General features: G+C 41.2%; 1 protein-coding gene across 1 annotated transcript in view; it reads right to left on the bottom strand.

The window, feature by feature from the left end:
• The window catches only part of LOC102389034 (calcium-binding mitochondrial carrier protein SCaMC-1), an 83,626-nt gene extending 63,409 nt beyond the window's left edge, over window positions 1–20,217 (bottom strand). The window contains exons 1-2 of the mRNA XM_045166222.1: window positions 18,912–20,217; window positions 2,631–2,757 (exon numbers count right to left, since the gene is read on the bottom strand). Coding sequence (XP_045022157.1) covers window positions 2,631–2,757; window positions 18,912–19,091 — 307 coding nt within the window. The 5' untranslated portion in view covers window positions 19,092–20,217. The remainder of the gene's footprint in view (window positions 1–2,630; window positions 2,758–18,911) is intronic.
• Between the last annotated feature and the right edge of the window lie 1,464 nt (window positions 20,218–21,681).

Below are 21,681 nucleotides of genomic sequence, written 5' to 3'. Positions count from 1 at the left end.
AGCATGTTCATATGAATTTAAAAAGCTGTACTTTGAGGCCCAAAATATGCTGGCATTGGACAATTTCTGATTAAGCAAATAAGAGGGAGGACTGTATTTGTTTCCTCGGGCAGTTGTAATAAAGGACCACAATCTGGGTAGCTTAAATAGGAATTTAAGCCAAAAGTGATTATTGGCCAAAATATTGGCCAAAATATGGCCAAAAAATGATGAAGGCCAAAAGTCTGTAAAACCAAGGTGTTGGCAGGGCCATGCTCCTTTGGAAGATGCTACGGAAGGATCTGTCCTGTATTTCTCTCCTAGTGTCTGGTAGTCTCAGGTATTTCTTGGCTTACAGACACATCACTCCAAGCCTGACTCCATTATCAAATGGCTACTTCATATTATCTCCCTCTGTGCATGTCTGTCCCTGTATCCAAATTTCCCCTTTATGTGACACCTGTCCTATTGGGCTTCCCTGGTGGCTCAGACAGTAAAGAATCTGCCTGCAATGCAGGAGATCTGGGTTTGATCCCTGTGTTGGGAAGATCCCCTGGAGAAGCACATGGCTACCCACTCCAGTATTCTTGCCTGGAGAATTCCATGGACAGAGGGTATTGGGCATACCCTAATGACCTCATTTTTCTTGGTTACTTCTATAAAGACCTATTTCCAAATAAGATCACAGTCTGAGATCTGGGGGTTAGGACTTCAACTTATCTTTTAGGGGTACACAATTCACTCCATTGGAGAAGGAAATGGCAACTTACTCCAGTATTCTTGCCTGGGAAAACCTATGGACAGAGGAACCTGGGGGGCTACAGTCCATGGGGTCACAAAGAGTCGAATACAAATTAGTGACTAAACAACAACAAATTCAATCTGTAATAGAGGAGGTATTCCCGTTCATACCCACAAAAAGCATCATGGCCAAGGTAAACTGGCTGAGCTTTACAGAAGTGTGGTCACTGAGGAGGCAGCAATGATGACACAAAGCAAGCGCCTCAATCAGAACAGGGCCTCTGCAGGTCTGCTAGGGCCTGCACTCTGCAGTGCAGGGGGATGGCAGCTCTGGTAGCCACAGTAGAGCTTCACACCTACCGTCACGGCTCAGATGCTAAAAACAAAAGAAGCCAGTAGGAATTCAGACAAGAGCTCTTCCAGAGTGGTGCCACTTCAGGACTTGCCTGTGATGTTCCAGTTTGACCAGTCAAGGCAGAAATTAAAAGATCTATATTGCTATATCATTACATCACTTTGGATGGCCATCTAGCCTCAGAAAGAGTATTTTCTATTATTACCAAGAGCTATAAGCACTGATTTTCAGAGACGATAGTAATATATTTTTTACTAGGGGTTTTCTACTTTCACTGATTATGATACAGTGTATTTTCAGCATACAAATGACGATCACAGTGGTAAATAACCATCAATAATGGAGTGAAATTCCAGAAGAGCACAAGAATAGAACTATCAGTCTTAGATCAACAGCAAATGATGACCAGGTCTAATTCACAGATATGAATGAGTACTACTTCTAAAGCTTCTGGATACTATTTAAGTAGGAGGGCCCACAAAGGCCTAAACTTTCTCCTGGAAAGTAAATGGAAGCTTGAAACCTATGGTTTGGATATTAAGGGAAATACAACCACTTCTGTGCTTATAGGTCACTAAAGCTTGTAACATTCAGGTTACACTTTGCCTTATGGTATACTTAGAATTTTTCAATTAAAAAATTCGACTTCACAAAATTTTAAAATTAATATGTTTCATAAATGAAGTATAATTAATTTCTAATTACCCATGATGAATTAGCCATATGTGAATGCAGAAATGGTATTCTACTTTTACATTTAGTCTCTTTGATTTAAAGGATCTGTAACAAAATACGAGTATTCCTTTCCTCTGAAAATCAGCATGGATATTGATTGTATGTATAAAAGACTGGAAACATTCTAAATGTTTAAAAATATGGGATTGATTAGATACATCTACTCACCAACTGAATATTTCAAAGTCATTAAAAACTGTGCTTGCAAAGAACATTAAATGAAGTGAAATGCTTACACTGACATTAAACAAAAAAAGTAGGACATCAAACTATACATACAGTGCGACCACAATTTCACTTAAAGAGAAAAAGACCAAGAAAGAGATAGAAACAAAAAGTCTAAAAGTAAATATAAAAATATATTAAAATGTTAAGCCTGATCTCTAGACAGCAAGGTCACAGGTAACTGTTTCTTTCTATCTGTTATCTCTCTGTGTTAACTAACTTTCCTACAACTGAAATATTTTCAAAGTCAGCTAGAAAACAACAAATGTTAATGATTTTAATCACCATGATACTTTTAGCTCATATATTGCAAAAGAGTGAAGAGGTCTACTTATTAAGCCAAGAAGTTTTAAATTCAGAAGACAAAAAACAATTTTATTAAAGATATGACTAACCCCACAGAAATTTTAATACTAATAAATATCATCCACATATCACTCTTAGAAATTAAAAAATTATCACAAGACAAGTAATAGATATAATTGAGTATTTGATAGTGGGAGTAAGTTAAAAGCTAGTAAAAACATCCTTTAGTATTCACAGTTATCATTCATGTTAATCTAACTGTGGATAAAACACACACACACATACACACCATCATTATTTTTGTCCAGACTATTAAATGCCAGCGTCATTTTTCTCTCGTGGTCTTTAAGGTAGCGCATAAAATCTTCGAAGTTCAATCCGGAATCAGCATTGGTATCTACAGTTTTATAAATATCCTATAAGAAAGAAGAAACTCATTACAGAGATATATAGCAAGTAAAGCTACTATACCATGTTAACATTGGCATATTTCACTCATACTAGTTACGATTTCTACCCACATTCATTGTCCTAGTTTTTCAGTCACAGCTACAAAGTTAAATACATTTGGTGATTTTTAATTTGTTCAATACTGAAGTCAAAACTCATTTCAAATAATTATGAGTCTTATATGTAAGTAAGTGTTTACTTAAGGTAAAAAATGAATGCCATATACCTTGAGGGAATAAAGATAGTAAGTAAGGTATATAGTCTTTGCAATCAGAGACCTCACACTCCATTAAACTGAATGGGATAAAATATGTGAGATTCCAATATGACCCACAGATTATGATTTGAGATGTAGCTTTATGAAGAGTATATGTTCAAACCTCACTAAGGTGCTCTGCTTTTTTGAACAAAAAATGAATAATTTTAAAATGCATTATCTATATATTTCTAAGAGTTTCCTATCTCAAAGGTATAGATCATGTCTTATTCATCTTTGTACCATAAATGCCTAGCATAGAGTATGGCATACCAAGGTCCTTAATCTACATTTGTTGAATTAATACTGTGAACTGGGCAATGCACTATGTGGTAGGGATTAAAAGACAAGAAGATGCAGTCTCTGCCCTGAAGGAAATTACAGACTAGTAGAGACCATTCACATAATAAAAGAGAATTATTTAGGTGATGTGATGGGAATGTATTCAAGGTACAGTGGAGTGTGGGAGGATTCAGGAGAGTCTTCACAGAGGGAGAGGACTTGAACTGAGAACTACAAAGAATAATTGCCATTAGCTGGGCAGACCAATGGGACAGGGCATTCCAAGAATATGTGACAGTATTGTAAGCAGGCAGAACATATATTAGTTAGAAAAAATACAGTAATGATGATAATGATAACAGCTAATATTTATTGAGCACTTCCTTTTAAGCACTTTATATATACAATCTCATTTAATCATTATAACAACCCTAAATAGTTCTAATTTGCTAAGGACAAAATGCAAGAGAGAAAAGTAGGAGATAAGGTAGGCAGGGGAGAGATCATGAGAACTTACATGTCACAAAATGGATTCCAAATTAATTCTGTAGGTAGTATTTCCCAGCAAGTGGGATGATATATGGGGCTTACATGGAAACAAAATTAACATTAAATCACAATGAGAAAATTATTCATGTTTAATTGTCTTCCAACCCTTCTGATTACATCATGGAGAATATCTGTTTGGAGCCAATATGTCTCAATACTTCCCAACTTTAAAAAATTCCAAGAATAGTAGCAATCCCTTCCCCACCTTCTGCACTTTCAGTTGTTGTTGTTCAGTCACTAAGTCATGTCCCACTGTCCTCTGTCAGGCCCCTCTGTCCTCCACTATCTCCTGGAGTTTGCTCAAATTCATGTCCATTGAGTCAGTGATGCTATTGGACCACCTTATCCTCTGCTGCTGCCTCCTCCTTGTGCCTTCAATCTTCCCCGGCATCAAGGTCTTTTCCAATGAGTTGGCTCTTTGCATCAGGTGGCCGAAGTATTTGAGGCTTCAGCATCAGTCCTTCCAATGAATATTCAGGGTTGATTTCCTTTAGGATTGACTGGTTTAGTCTCCTTGCAGTCTAAGGGAATCTCAACAGTCTTGTCCAGCACCATAATTTGAAAGCATCAATTCTTCAGTGTTCAGTCTTCTGTGTGGTTCAACTGTCATATCTGTACATGACTACTGGAAAAACCATAGCTTTGACTATATGCACCTTTGTCAGCAAAGTGATTTCTCTGCTTATTAAAACACTGTCTAGGTTTGTCATAGCTTTCCTTCCAAGGAGCAAGTGTCTTAATTTCATGGCTGCAGTCACCATCCACAGGGATTTTGGAGCCCAAGAAAATAAAATCTGTCACTGTTTCTACTTTTTTCCCTTCTATTTGCCATGAAGTGATGACATGGGGTGCCATGAGCTTAGCTTTTTTAATGTTAAGTTTCAAGCCGGCTTTTTCACTCTCCTCTTTCACCCTCATCAAGAAGCTCTTTACTTCCTCTTCACTTTCTGCCATTAGAGTGGCATCATCTGCATATCTGAGGTTATTGATATTTTTCAACTTTGTTATCCATGGTCACCCATAGTCTGAAAATATTAAGTGAAAAATTCCAGAAATAATAAGGTTTAGATTAAGCACCGTTCTGAGTAGTGTGATGAAATCTCACTCCATCAGGTTCCATCCTGACCAGGATGTGAATTATCCCTTTGCCCAGATATCCCACTCCTTATTCACTTACTAGCCATCAATCTAGATTATCATGTTGCCTGTCATAGTATCACAGTTCTTGGGTTCGAATAACACTTATTTTACTTAGTAATGGCCCCAAAACACAAGAGTGGTAATGCTAAAAATTTGGATATGTCCAAGAGAAGCCATAAAATGCTTCCTTTAAGTAAAACTGGGAAAGTTCTTGACTAATAAGGAAGAAAAAAAAACTGTATACTGAGGTTGCCAAGATCTACAGTATGAATGAATTTTCTATCAGTAAAATTGTGAAGAAGGAAAAAGAAATTCACGCCAGTTTTGCTGTCACACCTCAAACCACAAAAGTTATGGCCATAGTATGTGGTAAGTGCTTAGTTAAGACAGAAAAAGCATTAAAATGTACGGTACAATATTCTGAGAAAAAGACCATATTAATAACTTTATTTGAAATTATTTAATTATACTCAATTTGCAATATTGTGTTAGTTTTATGTATGTAGCTTTAGATACTTTTCCATTACAGGTATTACAGGATATTAAATATAGATCCTGTGCTAAATAAATAAATAAATAAGTCCTGTTTATGTTTTATATATAATGGTATGTAACTATTAATCTCATCAGTTCAGTTCAGTTCAGCCACTCAGTCATGTCCGACTCTTTGCGACCCCATGAATCGCAACATGCCAGGCCTCCCTGTCCATCACCATCTCCCGGAGTTCACTTAGACTCACATCCATCGAATCAGTGATGCCATCCAGCCATCTCATCCTCTGTCATCCCCTTCTCCTCCTGCCCCCAATCCCTCCCAGCATCAGAGTCTTTTCCAATGAGTCAACTCTTCGCATGAGGTGGCCAAAGTACTGGAGTTTCAGCTTTAGCATCATTCCTTCCAAAGAAATCCCAGGGCTGATCTCCTTCAGAATGGACTGGTTGGATCTCCTTGCAGTCCAAGGGACTCTCAAGAGTCTTCTCCAACACCACAGTTCAAAAGCATCAATTCTTCGTCACTCAGCCTTCTTCACAGTCCAACTCTCACATCCATACATGATCACTGGAAAAACCATAGCTTGATTAGACGGACCTTTGTTGGCAAAGTAATGTCTCTGCTTTTCAATATGCTGTCTAGGTTGGTCATAACTTTCCTTCCAAGGAGTAAGCATCTTTTACATGGCTGCAGTCGCCATCTGCAGTGATTTTGGAGCCCAAAAAAATAAAGTCTGACACTGTTTCCACTGTTTCCCCATCTATTTCCCATGAAGTGGTGGGACCAGATGCCATGATCTTCGTTTTCTGAATGTTGAGCTTTAAGCCAACTTTTTCACTCTCCTCATTCACCTTCATCAAGAGGCTTTTGAGTTCCTCTTCACTTTCTGCCATAAGGGTGGTGTCATCTGCCTATCCGAAGTTATTGATATTTCTCCCGGCAATCTTGATTCCAGCTTGTGCTTCTTCCAGCCCAGCATTTCTCATGATGTACTCTGCATATAAGTTAAATAAGCAGGGTGACAATATACAGCCTTGATGTACTCCTTTTCCTATTTGGAACCAGTCTGTTCCATGTCCAGTTCTAACTGTTGCTTCCTGACCTGCATACAAATTTCTCAAAAGGCAGGTCAGGTGGTCTGGCATTCCCATCTCTTTCAGAATTTTCCACAGTTTATTTTGATCCACACAGTCAAAGGCTTTAATCCCATACTCCTAATCTATCCACCCCCGCCCCCGAATTTTCCCCTTTGGTAGCCATAAGTTTGTTTTCTGTCTGTGAGTCTGCTTCTGTTTTCCAAATAAGTTCACCTGTATTATTATTTTTAGATTCCATATATAAGTGATACCACATAATATTTGTTTTTTCTCTGCCTTGACTTATTTCACTTAGTATGATAATCTCTAGGTCCATCTGTGCTGTGCTCAGTTGCTCAGTTGTGGCCAACTCTTTAGCGACCTCATGGACGTAGCCCACCAGGCTCCTCTGTCCATGGGATTTCCCAGGCAGGAAAACTGGAGTGGGTTGCTATTTCCTCCTCCAGGGGCTCTTTCCAACTCAGGGATCAAATCCGCATCTTCTGCTTTTCCTGCACTGCAGGCGGATTCTTTACCATTGAGACATGGGGAAGCCCATGGTCCATCTATGTTGTTGCAAATGGCATATTTCATTCATTTTGTGTTTGAGTAATATTCCATTATCTATGTACCATATCCTCTTTATCCATTCATCTGTTGATTGACACTAAGGTTACTTCCATGTTCTAGCTTTTGTAAATAGTTCTTCCATGAACACTGAGGTGCATATGTCTTTTCAAATTAGAGTTTTTGTCTTTCCCAGATATATGCCCTGGAGTGGGGTTGCTGGATCATATCATAACTCTATTTTTAGTTTTTTAAGGAAATGTTGTACTGTTTTATATAGTAGCCCACCAATTTAACAGTGTAGGATGGTTCCCTTTTCTCCACACTCTTTCCAGTATTTATTATTTATAGACTTTTTGATGATGGTCATTCTGACTGGTATGAGGTGATACCTTATTATAGCTTTGATTTGCATCTCTCTTAGCAAGGCTTCCCTGGTGGCTCAGGTGGTAAAGAATCCACCTGCAATGCAGGAGACCTGGTTCAATCCCTGGCTTGGGAAAATCCCCTGGAGGAGGGCATGGCAACCTACTCCAGTATTCTTGCCTGGAGAATCCTCATGGACAGAGGAACCCAGCAGGCTACAGTCTGTGGGGTCACAAAAAGTTGGACATGACTGAGCAACCAAGCACAATAATTAACAATCATGTTCTCATAACTTTTATTACAGTATATTGTTATAATTGTTCTATATTTTATTATTGAAAAAGTGAAAGTGCTGGTCGCTCAGTTGTATGATTCTGGTGCATATTTTATGTTCATTTTAGACCAGGGAAATGATATCAGACAAAAGGTAAATTCAAACAATTTTCTTATTAAGAGTTCAAAATGAGTCATAAGGCAGCAGAAACAACTTGCAACATCAACAATGCATTTGGCGCAGGAATTGCTAATGAACATACAGTGCAGTGGTGGTTCAAGAAGTTTTGCAAAGGAGATGAGAGCCTTAAAGATGAGGAACACAGTGGCTGGCCATCGGAAGTTGACAGTGACCAACTGAGAGGATCACTGAAGCTCATCCTCTTACAACTACATGAGAAGTTACCGAAGAACTCAATGTCGACCATTTATTGGTTGTTCAGCATTTGAAGCAGAAAAAAAAACAAAAAAACAAAAAAAAAACCTGTATCAGAGAAGGATATAATATAGGGACCAAAGCCCCAGCTTGGAGTGCTCTCTGTGTTGTACCCCTCTCCTGATGTCTAGCATGTCTATCATAGCATCCTGGTCCTCACACATTCCTCAGAGATACAACCAACAACAAGGTACACACCTACATGAAATTGCTTGAGGTTACAAACTTCCTCCATCTTGACAAATCCCTTAGTTAAAATCAGTCTTCACCTTATAAGACCTCTTAGCAGACCTCTCAGTCCTATGTAATAACTCCCTCCTTGAGATATTTGACTCACATTGGCTCCCAAGAGCTCACACACTCCTGATCTCCTTTCACTTTATTAAGTGCTGCTTTTCAGAGTTGTACATTGGCTCTTCCTGATCTCAAAATGTTGCAGTGATCCAGTGCTCAGTCCTCAGACCACTTCTCTATATACACCTTCTAGGGATCTCATCCAATATTAAAGCTTTGCATATATAATGCTGATGATATACATCTCTAACCCTGACATCTCCTCAGAGATTCAGGCTCAAATTCAAAACTACTATTAGATATATCCACTTGGATGTTTAAAAGAAACCTCCAATGTCCACACTAAGAACTCTTTATTAACCACTTATCCTACCTCACTACTCTCCAATTCTGCCTGATTTTAGCAAACAGCTAAAAAATGGATAAAACCATTATCCATTCATTTTTTCAAATTGAAAATACTGGAGTCATTCTTGACTTCCTCTTATACCTCACAGTACAAATCCAATTAACCAATGAATCCTATCAGCATTACTTTCAAAATTTATCACTGTAGTACATTCTATAGTGCACTGCCCACCAATGCCCCTCAGGACTGACAGTAGCTGTCAGTATTAATGGACAGCTCTCAGTTGAGTCCCTCCCTCCCTTTATGTCACCCTGGGCTGAAAAGATTCACCTTGCCTAAAGTCATTCCCTAGGAGCAACCCAAGTTCAATAAATGGGGGAGGGAGTGAAGGAGGCAGGGGACAGGTAACAAAGGCCTGGTCTTCCTGCCTCAAGATGGGACAACTCTTTTTTTTTTTTAATATTTATTTGTTTCTTTATTTGGCTGCGAGAGATCTTTGATCTTTTAGACTCTCTAGTTGCAGTGCACAGGCTTAGTTGCTCCGCAGCATGTAGGATCTTAGTTCCCTGACCAGGGATCAAACCCACAGTCCCCACACTGCATGGTGGATTCACAACCACTGGGCAACCAGGAAAGCCCCAAGATACGACAATTCTTAAGGGCCTATGTAATAACTCCCTCCTTGAGATATTTGACTCACATTGGCTCCCAAGGAACTCTTAAGATCCACAGTTCCTCTTGAATTGTCTGAAGCCTCTGTTGTAATTCCATCACAGTTCAACTTCTCCTTCTGTCCAGTCCTGCTTCCACCAGCCCTCTCAGGTACTGTCCCTAGGAGCACTTCCCAATAAACTTCTCAAGAATGAATCTGAGTAGTAGAGGCAGTTCTCATGGACTACAACCTATGGCAGCTGGTACCACAAATGGTCTTAGGAAGCTGACTGCACATGAAACACCATCTCTGGTGGCAGATGATTAACTGCGATGGGAAGAGAATGCACTGGCTAATTATAAAAACTATATAATTGGATGGATGTTGATGGAAGCATCACTGCACTGGAGAAAAACAATGAAAGGCTGAGAATAATACAGCACCAAAAATGGGGTATATACATACCATGGAATATTAATCAGCCTTAAAAAGGAAAGATTCTAACATATGCTACAACATGGAGGGAAGTGAAGTGAAGTGAAAGTCACTCAGTTGTGTCCGACTCTTTGCGACCCCACAGACTATACAGTCCATGGAATTCTGTAGGCCAGAATACTGCGGTGGGTAGCCGTTCCCTTTTCCAGGGGATCTTCCCAACCCAGGAATCAAATCCAGGTCTCCCGCTTTGCAGGCAGATTCTTTAGCAGCTGAGCCACCAGGGAAGATACGTGGATGGATGGTGAGGATATTATCCTAAGTGAAGTCAGTCAGTCACACAAAGACAAACACTGTATGATTCCACTTCCATGAGATACACAAAGTTGTCAGAATCATAGGGACAAAAAATAGAATGGTGACGTTCAAGGCCAGGAAGAAGGAGGGAATGAGGAGTTACTGTTTAATGGGTATAGAGTTTCCATTTTAAAGGTGAAAGAGTTCCTGAGATGGATAGTGGTGATAATTGCATAAATGAATATTATTATTAAATGCATTTAATATAATTAAATATTAAATGTATTCAATATAAAAATTAAATATAAACACGGACAAAGCTAGTGGAAGTGATGGAATTCCAGTTGAGCTATTTCAAATCCTAAAAGATGATGCTGTGAAAGTGCTGCACTCAATATGTCAGCAAAGTTGGAAAACTCAGCAGTGGCCACAGGACTGGAAAAGGTCAGTTTTCATTCCAATCCCAAAGAAAGGCAATGACAAAGAATGCTCAAACTACCGCACAATTGCACTCATCTCACATGCTAGTAAAGTAATACTCAAAATTCTCCAAGCCAGGCTTCAGCAATACATGAACCGTGGGCTTCCAGATGTTCAAGCTGGATTTAGAAAAGGCAGATGAACCAGAGATCAAATTGCCAACATTCGCTGGATCATGGAAAAAGCAAGAGAGTTCCAGAAAAACATCTATTTCTGCTTTATTGACTATGCCAGAGCCTTTGACTGTGTGGATCCCAATAAACTGTGGAAAATTCTGAAAGAGATGAGAATACCAGACCACCTGACCTGCCTCTGGAGAAACCTGTATGCAGGTCAGGCAGCAACAGTTAGAACTGGACATGGAACAACAGACTGGTTCCATGGACTGGAAAAGGAGTACATCAAGGCTGTACATTGTCACCCTGCTTATTTAACTTATATGCAGAGTACATCATGAGAAACGCTGGGCTGGAGGAAGCACAAGCTGGAATCAAGATTGCCAGGAGAAATATAAATAACCTCAGATATGCAGATGACACCACCCTCATGGCAGAAAGCGAAGAACTAAAGGGCCTCTTGATGAAAGCAAAAGAGGACAGTGAAAAAGTTGGCTTAAAGCTCAACATCAAAAAACTAAGATCATGCCATCCGGTCCCATCACTTCATGGCAAATAGATGAGGAAACAGTGGAAACATTGAGTGACTTTATTTTGGGGGGCTCCAAAATCACTGCAGATGGTGACTGCAGCCATGAAATTAAAGGATGCTTACTCTTTGGAAGAAAAGTTATGGCCAACCTAGAGAGTATAGAAAAAAGCAGAGACATTACTTTGTCAACAAAGGTCTGTCTAGTCAAGGCTATGGTTTTTCCAGTAGTCATGTATGGATGTGAGAGTTGGACTAGAAAGAAAGCTGAGTGCCAAAGAATGGATGCTTTTGAACTGTGGTGTTGGAGAAGACTCTTGAGAGTCCCTTGGACTGCAAGGAGATCCAACCAGTCCATCCTAAAGGAGATCAGTCCAGGGTGTTCATTGGAAGGACTGATGTTGAAGCTGAAACTCCAATACTTTGACCACCTGATGTGAAGAGCTGACTCATTTGAAATAACCCTGATGCTGGGAAAGACTGAGGGCAGGAGGAGAAGGGGATGACAGAGGATGAGATGGTTAGATGGCATCACCAACTCAATGGACATGAGTTTGGGTGAACTCTGGCAGTTGATGATGGACAGAGAGGCCTGGTGTGCACGGCTCATGGGGTCTCAAAGAGTCGGACACAACTGAGCGACTGAACTAAACTGAATATAAAAATGTATTTTATACCCATTTGAATGCAGAGTTCCAAAGAATAGCAAAGACAGATAAGAAAGCTTTCCTCAGTGATGGATGCACAATGCAAAGTAACAGAGGAAAACAATGGAATGGGAAAGACTAGAGCTCTCTTCAAGAAAATTATAGATGCCAAGGGAACATTTCATACAAAGATGGGCACAATAAAGGACAGAAATGGTATGGACCTAACAGAAGCAGAAGATATTAAGAACAGGTGGCAAGAATACACAGAACTATACAAAAAAGATCTTCATGACCCAGATAACCACGATGGTATTGAAGAGGAAAATAAATTTACATAACCTTCTGCTCATTCTGCCTCTGTAACTCAGCTTGCGCCTTACAAAGTCTGGATCACATAGGTCATGTAGTCTCAGAAAGTGGGGACTTACAACACTAGGAACTGGAGCTTATCTCACTCACCCTTGTCCTGCTTTTTGCAATTGCCCAGCCCCTGCAAACCTGCTTAAACATTTCCTGTCCCTGTAAAGGTCAGGCATCCCCTTCCTGTCTTGACTGCTGTTCCTGCGCTCGTGAAATCCCTTAGTTTAAACCAGGCTATTAGCAGCTAACGTTGCCCACTATAATCTGTCTGTAAGAACTCTGTAACCCCTTCGTTCGGGGCTCAGAGCTCGGAGTGTTAACTCCCCTGGGCCTGCAGGCATAATAAACCTGAGTTCTCCAACTTTCTGAGTGTGCTGCTTGGTTTCTCAATTACTGGTTTCTGCAACAGTGTGATCACTCACCTACAGCCAGACATCCTGGAATGCAAAGTTAAGTGGGCCTTAGAAAGCATCACTACAAACAAAGTTAGTGGACGTGATGGAATTCCACTTGAGCTATTTCAAATCCTAAAAGATGATGCTGTGAAAGTGCTGCACTCAATATGCCAGCAAATTTGGAAAACTCAGCAGTGGCCACAGGACTAGAAAAGGTACATTTTCATTCCAATCCCAAAGAAAGGAAATTGCACTCACCTCACATGCTAGCAAAGTAATTCTCAAAATCCTCCAAATCAGGCTTGAACAGTACATGAATTGCGAACTTCCAGATGTTCAAGCTGGATTTAGTACAGGCAGAGGAACCAGAGATCAAATTGCCAATATCAACTGGATCATAGAAAAAAGCAAGAGAGCTCCAGAAAAACATCTACTTCTGCTTCACTGACTACGCCAAAGCCTTTGACTGTGTGGATCACAACAAAATGTGGAAAATTCTTAAAGAGATGGGAATATCAGACCACCTTACCTGCCTCCTGAGAAATCTGTATGCAGGTCAAGAAGCAACAGTTAGAACTCAACATAGAACAACAGACTGGTTCCAAATGGGGAAAGGAGTACATCAAGGCTGCATATTGTCACCCTGTTTATTTAACATATGCAAAGTACATCATGTGAAATGCTAGGCTGGATGAAACACAAGCTAGAATCAAGACTGTCGGGAGAAATATCAATAACCTCAGTTATGCAGATGACATCACCCTATTGCAGAAAGTGAAGAAGAACTAAAGAACCTCTTAATGAAAGTGAAAGATGAGAGTGAAAACGTTGGCTTAAAATTCAACATTCAGAAAACTGAGATCATGGCATCTGGTCCCATCACTTCATGGGAAATAGATGGGGGAACAATGGAAACAGTGAGAAACTTTATTTTTGGGGGGCTCCAAAATCACTGCAGATGGTGACTACAGCCATGAAATTAAAAGATGCTTGTTCCTTGGAATAAAAGCTATGACCAACCTAGACAGCATATTTAAAAGCAGAGACATTACTTTGCCAACAAAGGTCTAGTCAAAGTTATAGTTTTTCCAGTAGTCATGTATGGATGTGAGAATTGGACTGTAAAGAAAGCTGAACGCCGAAGAATTGATGCTTTGAATGGTAGTGTTGGAGAAGACTCTTGAAGAGTCCCTTAGACTGCAAGGAGATCCAACCAGTCTGTCCTAAAGGAAATCAGTCCTGAATATTCATTGGAAGGACTGATGCTGAAGCAGAAACTCCAATACTTTGGCCACCTGATGCAAAGAACTGACTCATCAGAAAAGACCCTGATGCGGGGAAAGACTGAAGGCGGGAGGAGAAAGACAACAGAGCATGAGATGGTTGGATGGCATCACCAACTTGATGGACATGAGTTTGAGTAAGCTCCAGGAGTTGGTGATGGACAGGGAAGCCTGGCATGCTGCAATCTATGGGGTCACAGAGAGTCAGACACAACTGAGTGAACTGAACTGATTTAATACCACTGAACTGTACACTTAAAAGTGGTTTAAGATGCTAAATTTTATAATACATGAATTTTTATCACAATTTTAAAAATTGGAAAAAACCAATATCACTTCCTAGTAGAGATTAGTACTATCCCTAAAGACTTACTAAGAAATTCAGGGATGGTGGTCCCCACCACTTAATTCACTAGTATAAGCCCTACAAAAGCTAGGTGAGGAGGAGGATGACAGTGGACGACTTCAAACTCAACCAAGTAGCAGACAAGTCAACTGCAGCTCTAGATCCAGATGTGGTATTTAGTAGAGCAGATTAACACAGCCTCAAGGACGTAGCATACGGCCATTGATCTGACGAATGTACTGTTTTCCATTTACCAAGAAAGATAACCAGAAGCAGGTGACATTCACATCAGATGGGCAATAAATACATTTACATCTCCCACCTTCTGTCATAAAGGGATCTGGTCCAACTACACATTCATAGAACATCATGCTGGTCCTCTATGTTGATGAAAACATGTTAAATGGACTTGGTAAACAATAAGTAGCAATATGTTGGAAGCCTTGGTAAGATATCAGAGAAGGCAACGGCAATCTACTCCAGTACTCTGGCCTGGAAAATCCCAGGGACGGCAGAGCCTGGTGGGCTGCCATCTATGGGGTCACACAGAATTGGACACGACTGAAGCGACTTAGCAGTAGCAGCAGTTGGTAAGAAATATGCCTCCAGAGAATGAGAAATAATAAAGTCAATAAAGATTCAGGGGTCTACCACATCAACTAAGTATTTCCAAAACCAGTGGTCTGGGGCATGTCAGGATATGTCCCACCACCACCACCAAAATAAAGGGGAAATGACTGAATCTCATACCTCCCTAAGAAGGAAACCAACATCTGAGGCTTCTGAGTTCTGGAGGTAATGTATTTCAAAATTGAGAAAACTGCTCTGACTCACTTTTGAGAACCAGGAAAGGCTAACAGCGTTCTATGGGGACCATAATGGGCAAGAGCTCTTCAACATGTCCTAGCTATAGAGTAAGTGGCCCTGCCTCTTGGGCCACCTGACCCAGCAGACTCTATGGTATTGAAAGTATCAGAAGTATGAAAAGATATTATGAGAAGCTTTATAGTGTGCCCCCAAAGGAGAGTCTGCAGGAGAAAACTGCAACAGTTCCTGACATGCTACGGGACCCTGATAGAAACACAGTCCTTAAATATGGGACTTCAAATGATTACCCAGGGCTTCCCTGGCGGCTCGTTGATGAAAAATTTGCCTGCCAATGCAAGAGACATGGGTTTGATCCCTGGACCAGGAAGGAGGAGCCCACATGCCACAGAGCAACTGCGTCCAGGCACCACAACTATTCAGCCTGTGCTCTAGAGCCCAGGAATTACAACTACCAGAGCCTGGTGCCCTAGAGCCCGTGCTCTGCAACAAGAGAAACCACTGCGACTAGAAGCCTGCACACCACAACTAGAGCGAAGCCCCCACTCGCTGCAACTAGAGAAAAGCCCATGCAGCAATGAAGACCTAGCACAGCCAAAATAAATATAAACATAAAAAAAAGATGTTAAAAAATAATAATAAAATTAAATTACAATGAACACACAGCCATGGTTGACTATCATGAGTTGGGTTCTATCAGACTCACCAAGTCATAAGTTTTGGTGAGTCCAGGAGCAATCTCCATAATGGAAGAGAACATCTGAGATCAGGCACAAGCAGAACCAGAGTGCAAACAAAACAAAGAATGGTTCAGATCTCCAAGCTTCACCACTGTTATACCATCACCTCTCCTTAAACTCATTCTTATAAATACATGGAAGTTCATTATTACCAGCCAACAAAGGTGGGAAAAGGATGAGCTTGGTCCTTGGATGGGTTTCAGAGTATGTGAATGCAAATCGAAAATAGCTTGATGTGCATTATAATACCATTCAAGAACAGTCCAGAAAGACAGCAATAAGGGGAAAGAGAGAAGAATGTCAAGTTGTGTACCTGATCATTCACTTTATGTAGAAAGAGAAGTGGACAGAAATAACAATGTATAGAGACTTGTGGACAGTGATGAGTAGCTTGTTTGGATGATCAGTAGCCTGGCAAGAAAAAGATTAAAAGATCAGAGACACAGAGGTCTGGGGAATATGCATGAGGATGGATCTATGGGAGTGAACACAAAGTAAAAATATTTTCATTTTGTACAGTTCCTACTGTGGAAGAGGTATAAAATAACCAAGCAGATACAGTGACCCAGCCAGCTGAAGTCAGCCAGACTCTCTCAACAGCTGACATATGAACAGCAGTGCTGACACAGTAGACTCAGGGATGGAACAGCCATGGTGGTAGAGATAGACGCCATCCATGGATGCATGGATGCATAGGACTTCCCTGGTGGCTCAGACGGTAAAACGTCTGCCTACAATGTGGGAGGCCTGCATTCGATCCCTGGGTTGGGAAGATCCTCTGGAGAAGGAAATGGCAACCCACTGCAGTACTCTTGCCTGGAAAATCCCATGGACAGAGGAGCTTGGTAGGCTACAGTCCATGGGGTTGCAAAGAGTCAGACACGACTGAGGGACTAAACTTTTTATCTTTCTTTTCTTTCATGGATGCATATCCATCAGTATGGGTTCCATTTTCCAAGCCTAATATCGCTACTGATGCTTCCAAATGCCCAACCTACTGCCATCAGAGACTGAAGCACAGACATAACATCATCCTTTCAGGGAACCTACCAGCCACTGAGCAGCAAGTCCATTACCCTGAAGCTGTTCTACCCTGAAAGGTACAGTGTTTCATCTTCACAGGAATTGACACACTCTAAGTATGTGTTTGCCTTACTTGCCTGCAAAGCCTCAGCTGGCAGGACAATCCAACAGTAAAGGGTGTTTGATTTCAGAACATGTGTATATAGAGTACCCTGCATTGGACCAAATGTCCTATTATACTCCAAAGGGGCCATATAATGATAACAGGACCCACCAGGCCTTTCACATAAAGCACTAACCAGAAGCTGCTGGCCTGCTGTACAGACAGAACAAGTAAGTGGTGTTCTTCCAAGTCAGGGCTTAAAGGTAATACCTTTCATGAGTGGCATACCATTTTCAAAGACACAGTGTACATACTAAAGCAGTATTCATGTTAATGTTCCTATATTCCTACCACTCCTCTCTGATTCATACGTCTCTCTAAGGTTTATTCTCTGATATCCCTTCTCAGGTAAGCAGAAGCCTAACACACTTGACAGACTGAGGTACAGGGTCCTAGAATTCTGGCTTACTGGAGACTGTCCTGAGAGACAGGATCCAGGGACAAAAGAAAAATAGTCAAGGAGATGGCTTCTTGGCATCAATCTGAAAAGACTAAGCAGAGTGGGAGGATATAGGATTGAGATGAGATAATCAAACCAGAGCAATACATTTTTGGAGTATAGAACTCAAGGAACTTGCTGAACCATGGGAACCATTTGGAACTCTAATACATACAAACATACACACACACACACACACATCTCACTGGTAGAGAGCTGAACAAGTAGGTTAATATCAGAAGACTATTTTGCACTGGAAATAAAATGATTGTTTTCTCTTGGTATTCTGAAACTTCCACCTAAACAGTTTTTAAATAATCAACTCAAGATTCATCTAGAGAAGAAAGGCATCCGTAATTTAGGCAAGGTACTAAAACAATCAGCTGAAGTATAATCCTATGGATCAAGGTCTGACTCCCCCTCAGGCTTTGGTGTGGGATTGCAGCTCTGGTAACTCCAGTGTGCCTGTCATTAGAAGAAAACTCTGAAAGCATGAATCGTGGGCGGTAAATGACTACAGAAAAGATAATGTCTTTGACTCCTGCATTCGCAAAGGCTAATGAAGCCTGTGAAATTCTGTGCCAGTTCAGTAAATGGTGAATGAGTCACCAGAAACCCACTCAGCATCTTCCAAAAACCCCAAGAGAAGGCTCTGGTGTTTGTTCAAAGTGATCACTTTAAGAAGATGGAGAAGGTGTTTTTCTTGGGCTGCCTTCCCCCCTCTGAGAGGCTCAGGGAAGTTATGCCCACCCAGGACCCTTGGGAGCGTCTCTGGAAAGGGCAAGTCTGGATTTGAGGCAGGCTAGGGCCTGGGACCCTTTGCGGAAGTGCTTGCATTTTCCTGGACAAACATCTCCTGGAGCAACAAAATACAAAGAAACTATAAGGGATTAAAAATAACTAAGTGGATGCACAATGGGACAAATTATGGACAAAGTACAAAAAGACGAAAAACCCAACCGCCACTTCTGAAGAGCCTAGAGCAAAACCAGAGATACTGCACAGGTCCCCCTGCCAATGGGGTGGGCAAACCACCTAAGCCACCCCTCCTGCCTGATGCCTGAACATATTCCTACCCTAACCCCATAGTAGGAATCAGCTTGCTCCCTTCTCTGGGAGCGAGTAAGGAAAACTGTTACTTGCTTTCACTATCCCCTGTTGCAGCAGGGGCCCCAATAAAGCCTTGCCTTGAATTTCCTGACTGACCTCTTACCAATTTTTATTGATTAGGGAAACCCAAGAATCCTGGTCCAGTAACACCTTTACCTTCTGCCCAGCACCTCTCTGGACAGGCGGGGCTACTCACCTTCTCCCGGGCAAAAGAGGGGTTCCAGTTTTTCAGGCCCTCTTGGAGCTCCAAGATGTCCACCACCCCGTCCCCGTTGTGGTCCAGGTCTTGGAAAAGGTTCTTGTAGTGTAAGTAGTCTTCCTCGTCGGTGTGGCAACTCGCCGCGGGCAGCACGAAGCCCCGCAGCCAGCGCAGCATGGTCCGGCCAGCGCTGCCCCGCGATGGCGGGGACCGCAGGCCGCCTCTCCTCCTGGCCCCAGGGAGGGCGTCCCGCCGGCGGCCACGCCACCTGCCGCTTCCTCGACGCCGCAGCTGCTCAGGGTCCGCGCGGTCAGCCGGGCTGCCGCAACCGCCCGACTCAAGCCACCACGGTTCTCAGCCGCCTGAGGCGAGCGGGTCCGCGCCAGTGGCTCTCGGGCGTCGCTTGAAGAGCCTCGTGCGTGAGGCCCTGGCCGGGACGCCGCGGGAGCGCCCGCCCTCAGAAGTTGGAAGCTGAGGCGCCAAACGCAGCGTCCGGGACCTTCCAAGCCTAAGTCGACCGCGAGCTGAGGAGAGCTTGGGAGGGAGGAAGAACGCCTCCCTTGGGAGGGAGGAAGGCGTTCCTCCCCCGAGGCGGCATCTAAAGAGCGCTCCGGCGTCCAGGATCTTCCAGGCAAACTCAGTGCACCTGGGGCAGCGGGTCAGTGAGTTGCTCGACCTGCACCTCTGCTGAGAGCGCCCAGTGCCACCGCGTAGGTCATCGCTTTGCAGTCGGGACCCCGCTGACCCAGCGGAAGTAGAGCTAAAGAAGGTAGTCCTCCCCCTAGCAGCCTTCGTCTCTGTCTCTCTCTTCCCTTCCCTGGGAACCTGCGGTTGTTTCCAAGAACCTGTCTCCTCTTCACCTCCCACTTTTCTCCTGGATCCACTGCAGTCTCATCTCAGCTACCACCATCTACCTCACTGAACTTCCTTGTCACAGAATCCAGAGGACACGAAAATTCTTGCTTTACTTAATCCCAGTTCTGTTTAAGACACTGCTGACCACGCCCTCCATTCTGAAGTATTTAACTTTTTACTTTGTCTTCGGGAACATCGGATATTTCTGCCATTCTTTATACTCTCTTACAGGCTCCCACAAAAAGAGCCTGAAATCATCTACAGTTGAGGCTCTACAGAATTGCAGTAGATAGGGTTGAGGGAGTAGGTAAAAACCTAGTTCTGTAATTTGTTGCATTGAAGCTTTGCATCCTCAATCCCTAGTCATATCCTTTGAAAATCAATGGCATAATCTAATGACAAGCCCACCAGTGTTAAGTTTTCTTGTAAAATTCCACAGACCACAGAATAAAATTCACTTATTTTTCAAAATAACAGTTTGAGATGTTATTTATTCCATCAGTTTTTATACCATTTGTTATTAATAAGTATTAAAGATATAAAAGTAAAGAACATTGAATCTGCTCTCATAGCAGCTCACCATCTAGTGTGCTCTAGGTGTGTAAAGAAATAAAATTCAACCTAATAAACATATGCTTTATATCAGATATAAAGCATATATAAATAAAGATAACTGAGATGTGACTACAAATGATAAAATACCTGTTATTTAAATGAATGAGATTGAGGAATTAATAAACAGAAGGCTATTAATAAAGCTTTTAGAAAATACTATAAGTAATAGGCATATGTAAATATTAAGGACTTTTTATTTAAGAGATAATTAACTGTCAAAAACAGATTATATTGTGGAACTTATGTAGAAGTAAAATACACGACAGCAATAGGAAAAAGGATGGGAGAGGGGTCATAGAAGTATACTACTAGAAGGTTCTCACATTATATGGGAGGTAGTATACATGTAAATGGAGGAGGACCTGGCAACCCACTCCAGTATTCTGCCTGGAGAATCCCCATTGACAGAGGAGCCTGGCAGGCTACAGTCCATAGGGTTGCAAACAGTCAGACATGACTGAAGCGACTTAGCATACATTTAAAACTGCATCTAGAAACTCTAAAGCAACTGTTGAAAAAAAACATGGAAGTATAGCTAATAAACCAATAGAAGAGATAAAATAGAATACCAAAAAAACACTGAATTAATACAAAAGAATGTAAGAGGGGAAAAGGAAAAAGAACAGTTGAGATAAGCAAAACAAGAAAGAAGTAGGACTTAAAACCATGTCAATAATTATTCTATATGCTTCAATAAAAAGGCACAGCAAACAAGACCCAACTATATACTTTCTAAAAAAACTGAAATATAAAGATACAAATAGGTTAAAAGTAAATGGATGGGCAAGGAAATACTTGAAAACACTAATCTTGAGGAAGCTGGGGTAGCTATATTAATATTAACCAAAGAAGACTTCAAGACAACAAAGACATTTTATAATCTTAGGAGGGTTTATTCACCAAGATGGTATAACAATCATAAGGTATTTGTAGCTAATAACAAAGCTTGAAATTACATAAAGTAAAATGGACAGACTGCAAAGTGAAAATGATACATCCACAATTAGAGCCAAATGATAGAATGAGGAAACTGTCAATAGGGTATAAAATACTTCAGTAATATGATCAACATTATTTTCAACTGCACATGTAAAGTTGAAAGACTAAGGAAGATCATATGCTGGGCCATAAAGCAAGTCAATAACTTAAATGACTGAAATCATACAGAGTATTTCTTTGATCACAATAAAATTAAATTAGGAATCAATCACAAAAATAGTGAAGACTACACAAACACTTGGAAATTAAATGATTTACTTCTAAATAACACATGGGTCAAAGAAGAAATCACAGGAAA

This window comes from Bubalus bubalis, chromosome 6 (genome assembly GCF_019923935.1).
Source record: "Bubalus bubalis isolate 160015118507 breed Murrah chromosome 6, NDDB_SH_1, whole genome shotgun sequence".
NCBI classification, from domain to species: domain Eukaryota; kingdom Metazoa; phylum Chordata; class Mammalia; order Artiodactyla; family Bovidae; genus Bubalus; species Bubalus bubalis.
The sequence above is the reverse complement of the archived record's forward strand: the minus strand, read 5'-3'. Positions and strand labels throughout refer to the sequence as shown.